The 8,306-nt window shown below is 35.2% G+C and overlaps 1 protein-coding gene across 1 annotated transcript; it reads left to right on the top strand.

Annotated features, from left to right (window-relative positions):
- Positions 1-6,746: 6,746 nt before the first annotated feature.
- LOC149533384 (uncharacterized) lies at positions 6,747-8,306 on the top strand. The gene is made up of 2 exons (XM_089805845.1): positions 6,747-6,800; positions 7,941-8,306. The coding sequence occupies exons 1-2, from the start codon at positions 6,747-6,749 to the stop codon at positions 8,304-8,306; spliced, it is 420 nt and encodes a 139-aa protein (XP_089661971.1).

The following is an 8,306-nucleotide window of genomic DNA, read 5'->3' as shown; positions in this document are numbered from 1 at the left end:
GCTTGATGCATCTTATTATGATACTCTACTCACTATTAAAATTAATAAAAAAGAGTACATTTATTAAAACATCTTTTATCTTAAATCATTGAACAAAATTTTGAATGTAGTTTTTACTATTAATTTTTTTAAATCAAAGATTACAACATTATATAAATAATATTAATAAAATATAAGTTTTTTGTTAAAAGAAATTAAATGCATAAAACTACATGTCAATACGAAAGAATCAAAGAAATATTCTTCTCTTTCAAATACCAATTTATTGCTATATATGCATAACTTAATTCTTGTCATTTTGATACTGACCATTTTTTATCCTTACATTATAGATATCAGAAAAAAATTAACTACGGATGCTCAACAAAATAATTTTGAAAACACTATCACAAGCCCACTTCTTCCAAACGACTCGGTGCAATCAAACCAAATTGTTCAAACTTATTTGGATAGATTGGGAACAATCATTTTTGAGTCTTGTAAAAAATTACAGATGAAATTCATAATGCGAGCTTTCATGTTTGAGGTGTCCAAGATTCTCAAATCTTGCAGATGGGACAATATACAAAGGAAATTCATGACGCATGGAAGAAATCATTTGGGTTCTTTGAATTTATGAAAGACATCCGCTATGATGAAGAGCACATGGATGGCGAAAATAACCTTTTCCTCACTGATGAATTCCACATGTTTTTGCATCACTATAATGAAATCTAGGAGTCATATTATTTGACATTATCAATTTTTTTTAATAAATTTGTCTGTTCGACTTATCAATTTTGATGAACGTATGTTATTTTTCCTTTGTCTTAAATAAATTTAGTATTATACATACAAGACTATTTGGTATTTAGTATATTTGTAGATCTTCTTCTCTTATCTAGACAAAAAAGTTCCTCCTATATGTATTTGTGAATTGTTAAACTATTAATTATAAATGAATAAATATCTATCTTATCTGAAACAAAATGCCACTAAATTTATGTGATATTTTAAACCAATTTTATCAAAAATAGTTTACTAAATCTACTATTTTTTTAATGTTTGGTTAGAAATTTATTTCATAGAAATGAATAAATCAAGTATGAATTTCCAATGGGATCAAGAAAGAAGACAATACCAAATAGAGGAACGAAGAGCATACCAGAGAGAGTATTGTAGACGACGAAAAGAACAAATGACACAAGCTAAAAGACAAGAAGAAAGAAGAAGGAAAAATGAAGTTCGACGACTAAATTATGCTATAAGAAGGGCAGGATTGCCATTACAAGAATTGGAATTACAAAATAGGGATAGAATTACTCATCAACGAACATCCAATGAAGTATCTCATTTTGAAACACAAGGGAGACATGAAGTTGATTTCGAATCAGGTGAGAGGTACAATCAAGCATTACCTGCATTTGTGGAAATGAGTCACCAGAATGAAAGTTCAAGAACAACAGAGCGTGTTCCTGAAACACCTCATCCTACAAGCCAAAATAGGATAAATTTAGGTGGACAAGGCAACAGAGAAAATATACAAAACTCAACTGTATTTATTTAGGATAATTTCTATAGATTCCAAATACAGTTTCGACAACAACTGGATAGCTTGAAAATGCCACAGATGTGTTATATTTGTCAGGAATGCTATCTACAAATGAAAGTGGTCTGTACATCAGAAGGTCTAGTATGCAATAGATGTCGACAAGAAAAGGGAAACAATAGATTTTTTGCTTTAAATAATATGGATCCAGGGCCACAACCTGAGGAGCTTGCGAACTTGACCCAAGTTGACGAAATGCTAATTACACGTGTCAGCCCCATACTTCAAGTTACACAGGCAACAGGTGGTCAATATAAATATAAAGGGCATACAATAAGTTTCCCACAAAATATAGAACATGTTTCCAATATATTGCCACACACAATTGATAATTTGCCAATTATTATTGTTAGACGAAGAGATCAACGTGGAACAAACTATAACTTTACTATGAATAGGGATCATGTCTACAAAGAACTCAAATACAAAGTAGAGCATGATAAATTTTAATCAGATGTCCAAATTAATGAAAATGCTCTTAATGATCTACCTAGAAATGCAGATGAAAATATCTTTGCCAAATTAAAGACAGTCAATATGGAATTTGATTCAAATGCAAATGAGATTGTTTTTGTTGGTCCAGTCATGGAGTCAGATGAAGGAAATATAATAGATCATACAACATCAATGGCTTCAAGACCACCTAATGCCCAAAAAGAAATGGAACTTATTCGTGCATGAGTCAATAACCCTGATGTGAATCCAACATCATTGATAGATTGGCCAAGTATAGGTGTATCTCCCATTAATGAATATGTCACATTAGGATTACTTGATATGACATTTCCAACATTTTTTCCTGATGGAAGTTGTGATTGGTTAGAGCCACGGTTGTGGCAGGTTTATCTTCATGAATTTGTGAGACATCTGATGCGTTATAGGGATCATCATTTTGGCAAACATCCCAGATTTAGATATTTTGTATTGAACATGATAATGAGACATCGTGCACAAAACTCATCGTCAGTGTTTGTGAAAAGAAGCTTTAAAGGCATGCCCATTACCATTCATGAGTTGTAACAACATATGGAAAACACACCGCACTCCAATCTAGCAAATAAATTGATGCGGTTTGGGACATCATTAAGGGGAACACGGTCATATTGGACTAAATCTTGTGCAGAATTGATAGATTTTCTTCATCAAATTGGTACTCCTACAATATTTTTCACATTAAGTGCAGTAGATATGTATTGGCCTGATTTGCATGCACTTATGCCGGGAACAATGCCAACTGATCCACGAGAAGCTCTGAATTGGAGAAGACAAAATATTATTGACTATCCTCACATAGTTGCACACTATATGCACTTAAGAAACTCAATGTTTAGAAAAGAGATTCTAGAAAAGGGAATGAATTTCAAGGACTTTTGGTGTAGATATGAATGACAACATAGGGGGTCCCCGCACATACATGGATTCATATGGATTGAAGGAGCACCTGATGGGGATAAAATTGACTGGTCAAATGAGGAGGAAAGAAGAAGTGCTGAAAGATATTTTCACTTCATTGTTCATGCATGGAACCCTAGAAATGATCCTCATCAACGAAATATATAGGCATGTTAATAAATATTTATATATATTCATGTAATGTGATATTAATTAGTGTACTTATCTTTTCTTACCTTCAATTGTAGGCATTAGTCAATTTTCAACAACATCCATGTCTCAAAAACACAAGACAACTTGCAGAGGTGGATTTGGACCGTGAATATGAGGAAATATTAAATTGTGTGGAGCGACACACAATTTGTAAGGAGGGTGCATGCCTACGAAAAAAAAGGGAAAGATGGTTTATAGGTAATTATTTCGTCCCAATGAATATTTATTAAATATATATAAATAATTACTATAAAATGACAAGGCTTAATATAATATTTCTTACATGGAGTGTAGGTATAATGCTCCCTGGCCATTAAACCTGGGGGGATCAAAATTATATGAAGACATGGAAACAAGGGAAAAGAAATTTGAACCAATGAGAAATGATGATAGAGTCAATTCACATAATCGCCACATACTACAATTATGGAGAGCAAATATATATTGGCAAACTTTTCTTTCCAAACATGCTGTCATGAAATATATCGCCAAGTATGCAGCAAAAGTAGAGAAAAGCTCAGAAACATACCAACAAATGTTGATGCGTCTATCCAATATGGAAAATCCAGATGATTTAGCAGCACAGGCATGTAGGAGGCTTCTAACTGAGACAATTGTAGAAAGAGACATTGGTGCTCAAGAAATTTTCCATATGTTATTAGAGCTTCCATTGGTGGAGTGTAGTAGAAGATTTGTCAGTCTAAATGTCTCACTTGAGATGTTCAACCTGTAACTCTAAATAATGAAAATGAAAATGATGAAGAGAATAATGAAGAACAAACAAAATCTTTCATTGATGGTTATAAAAAAAGGCCATTATGTATGGAAGGTGTTACATTAATTGATGTAGCTAGATCATGGATATATAACCCTAAGAGAAAAAGAGACAACAAATGGGAGCCTAGGGAAAACGCTACAATTGTCAGAGTATTTCCTAGGTTTGTATCTATCCCTTCACGTGAGTCAGGTAAATGGATCGAGTTTTGTTTATCAGAGTTACTTCTCTACAAGCCATTCCATGATATTGAAAGGGATATTGGTCATGATGATGCCTCTATCATACAAAGTTGGGAGACATTCACTTATAACCCTTGGCATGTTCAACGTACAATGTCTGCAAAAAATGTTGAAAACCCAAATGATTCTGAAACTGAAGACAATGAAGATGTTCATAGAAATACTATAGAACGTGAATGGGAGATTATATCTAGGTTGCACCAGGGTCAAAATATACATTGCTCAGAAATAGACATGTTGGGGAGAAGAGATGTTGATAGACAAACAAATTGGTCTGTTGATTATCAAGGAGAAGAGTACACTTCCAGAGCAATCAATTTCATAAGTAACATGAAGAATCATGGGTGCCTTATCTATGATGAAATTCCTCAATGCATAAACTACATGACCCTTGGTGAGAAACAAAAAAAGGCAGTCAACATAATCATGACACACTACCACAGAAATCAAAATGTAGAACCATTGTTTTTGATAATTCAAGGAACAACAAGAACAGGAAAATCATATCTAATTGTTGCCATTAGTCAATCTCTTCAAAATGCTGCAATGCCCTCCCATTCTCCACTTCTATTACTTGCACCAACAGGAGTTGCAACATTCAATATAGGAGCTTCTACAATTCATTCAAAATTGAAGATACCAATAAGAGATTTCTCTCAGCTAGAAGGAGCAAGACTCACAAGTTTTCAAGAAGAAATGTCACATATAAAATATATTTTGATTGATGAAATGAGCTTCATTGGTCAAAACATGTTGGAAAATATAGATTCATGACTGCGCCAAGCATTCCCACAATCTGCACATATAAGCTTTGGAGGTAAAGATTCTATTTTTGCATGATCATGAATAGCTAACTCATGTGTGAAATATGTAGGATTTGAGCAAATAAGCCAATCAAATCCACAAAGCCTTCGAATCCCTGCATGCAAAAACCTGTCACAGAAAAAAAAGACGAGAAGAGGCAAGGGTTTGTTAAAAAATGGAGATAGAAGAAAAGTTGCTCTCAAACGAAAAATGCATAAGAGATAATGAAGAAAGTACAATGCTCATCCTTATAAAGGTGAGATAGAAACCCTAAACTAAAAAGCTAGGTTGCACAATATAATTAATAAAATATTAATTATATGCACCTACAAGATAGCTTAAGAAAACTAGAGTAATAGGCAAATTAATTAATTAAATCAAAGTGATTTAATTAATAAGTGCAAACAAATAATTACTCTAACACCCCCCCTTAAGCGAAGCTCAGGAGGTAAGCTAACCTAGCACAGATATGAAAGTAGAATTGGGTCCCGGCAACAAGGCCTGATCAGGTACCCAATTACAACAAAATCTCTATAAAGAGGAGAAATAGAGAAAACCACATGGGAAAAACCCTACTCCAAAAAGAGATAGCAAAGAATGTTCCAGAAGAAGGAACAAAGAGATCATAAGAGAATCATTGAAGCATGAAGAACCGCAAAACTCTGTCAAAATGTTGATCTGTAGAACCTCCATGGAAATAGAAGGCACGAATCGAGCGTGTCTATATGGTAGATGATCCATCTCATCGAAATGCATAGGTAGCCAGCCACTGCAATCGCCTAGTATGTAGGATCAGGTACTGAATACATAGCTCACACCAACGAACCATCAACCAAAGAAGCATAGAACAACAATATAACCTCCCCTTAAGGCAGGTGAGGTGACAGGCAGCTGAAAAGGTGGGCCAAAAAATCTCCTACAACACAGGAACCAGACACATCGAGAGTGAGGTACAGACACCAATAAAGGCACGTGTCATCGACACTACATGAGAAAAAAAGAGAAAGAGGGCCTATAAGCGGCAAACAACTATCCCCCCCATGGCACTTTATAAAATAGTGCGAGTACAACGAATCACAATGATGAAAAGGATCCTGAAACGCAAGAGTGGCACTTTATCTCAGTGCGTTGCATAAAAATGCTTACAATGAATATCAACAATGATCAAAAAAAACATAAGGCTGAAACAACAGAAGGTAGAGCCCAAAAACGAAGCAACTGAAGCAACAAAATCGATCTCCAGACCTGAAATAATCAGGATATCCACCAGAATGCTAAAATGCAAAAGATTGAATAGGATGTGCTTGGAATAGAATCTGGAACAACAACCAGCATCACTGGAAAGAGAACAGAAAGAGCTTTCCAACGATATAAAGAAGTCCAAAATCAGAGATCGGATGCTCAAGATACACCTCCCGGAGTGCAAAACAGAACATCTGGCTTTGACTGCCAAAACAGGCAACCAAATTGTAGAAAAACATAAAAAATCCTGTACCATCATCTCCGTCTCGGAACCAGCTTTCCGACGCATTTTTCGGATGGAAAAAATACGTTCGTATGCTCGAGTTACGGAAGAAAAACCTCTAGGGCCTCTGAAAATGCATGAAAAATTTATTTTTTTAATAAAAAATTTTTAAAAAAAAAAAAAAAAAAATCCCACCACCCCCGCACCACTGGCGGAGCGGAGGCCGGGCGGTGGTTGGGCGGAGGGAGGGTTGAGCGTGGCGGGGCCATGGCGGACACCGCCGGCGGAGCCGCTGGCGGACCGCTAGCGGCTCCGCTACGGGTTGCTAACCGTTGTGGTTAAAAACCGCGCAAAATATTTTTTTTGCAATTTTTTTGATTTTTCTGCCTCGGAGTGCGTGCTGAGGGCCGTACGACTCAGCAAGCAAAAAAAATTTGCCTCCCAGATCAATGTTGTCCAAATCGAACAAATTTTATATCAAAACGGGGGTTTTGACATCTTTTGAATCCATCCGTGAGGTCTGTTTGGCCTCAAACTGCTCTGAAAATCAGTGACCCCCCTGTTTTCTCAAAAAAAGCCCAAAAAAAAACACCAGATCTGATCTGCCAAACCCTTGTTCTCCCTTTTTCTTGAAACACTGAACAAGCTACAGCAGATCTGGCTCTGATACCATGTAGGATTTGAGCAAATAAGCCAATCAAATCCACAAAGCCTTCGAATCCCTGCATGCAAAAACCTGTCACAGAAGAAAAAGACGAGAAGAGACAAGGGTTTGCTAAAAAATGGAGATAGAAGAAAAGTTGCTCTCAAATGAAAAATCCATAAGAGATAATGAAGAAAGTACAATGCTCATCCTTATAAAGGTGAGATAGAAACCCTAAACTAAAAAGCTAGGTTGCACAATATAATTAATAAAATATTAATTATATGCACCTACAAGATAGCTTAAGAAAACTAGAGTAATAGGCAAATTAATTAATTAAATCAAAGTGATTTAATTAATAAGTGCAAACAAATAATTACTCTAACAAAATATACTATATTTGAATCAAATTTATGAATAAATACATAGTTTTTAAAATAATTATTTTCGTCAATTGTATTTCAGGTGTATCTATAATATTGGTGGGAGATTTGGGCTAGTTGCCTCCTGTCAATGATAGAGCAGCATATGACAGTAATAAGCGCGCAAAGTTGCTATGGCAAGAATTCAAGACTATTGTCACATTAGATAAGATATTTAGACAAGATGGGGAAGATATTAACCAACAAAGATTTTGACAACTTTTGATGAATCTAAGAGATGCAAACCCACAAATTGATGATTGGAGGTTGCTAATGTCAAGGACCCCTATCAACATAGATATTGCAACAAATTTTGAATTTGATAATGATGTTCATTTGTTCTCAACAAATGAAAATGTTCATGCTCATAATAAAAAAATGCTACATTCATTGAAGCATCCTGTTGCACGTTGTGCTGCATCAAAAGTAGGTACTATTAATAGAATAGATGACTGTTCAAATGATAAGCTTGATCTAGAGTTGTTAATATGTAAGGATTCAAGGGTCATGCTAACTTCAAATGTATGGATAGAGGCTGGTCTTGTAAACGGGGCTCTTGGATACATTCAAAAAATTGTCTACAAGCAAGGCAGTGCTCCACCTGAGCCTCCAACATATGTGATGGTTGAGTTTGATGGTTATTCAGGGTTACCATTTGAAGATCATAATCCAAAGATAATTCCAATACCAACAATACAAAAGGGTAGAACACTTCAACTGCCATTGAGGTTGGCATGGGCATTGACTATTCACAAATCTTAG

Source organism: Cupressus sempervirens, chromosome 10, assembly GCF_028749045.1.
Source record: "Cupressus sempervirens isolate cs-2001-9-10 chromosome 10, ASM2874904v1, whole genome shotgun sequence".
Classification (NCBI taxonomy): Eukaryota; Viridiplantae; Streptophyta; class Pinopsida; order Cupressales; family Cupressaceae; genus Cupressus; species Cupressus sempervirens.
Note: the sequence above shows the minus strand (reverse complement) of the source record. Positions and strands in the feature narration are given on the sequence as shown.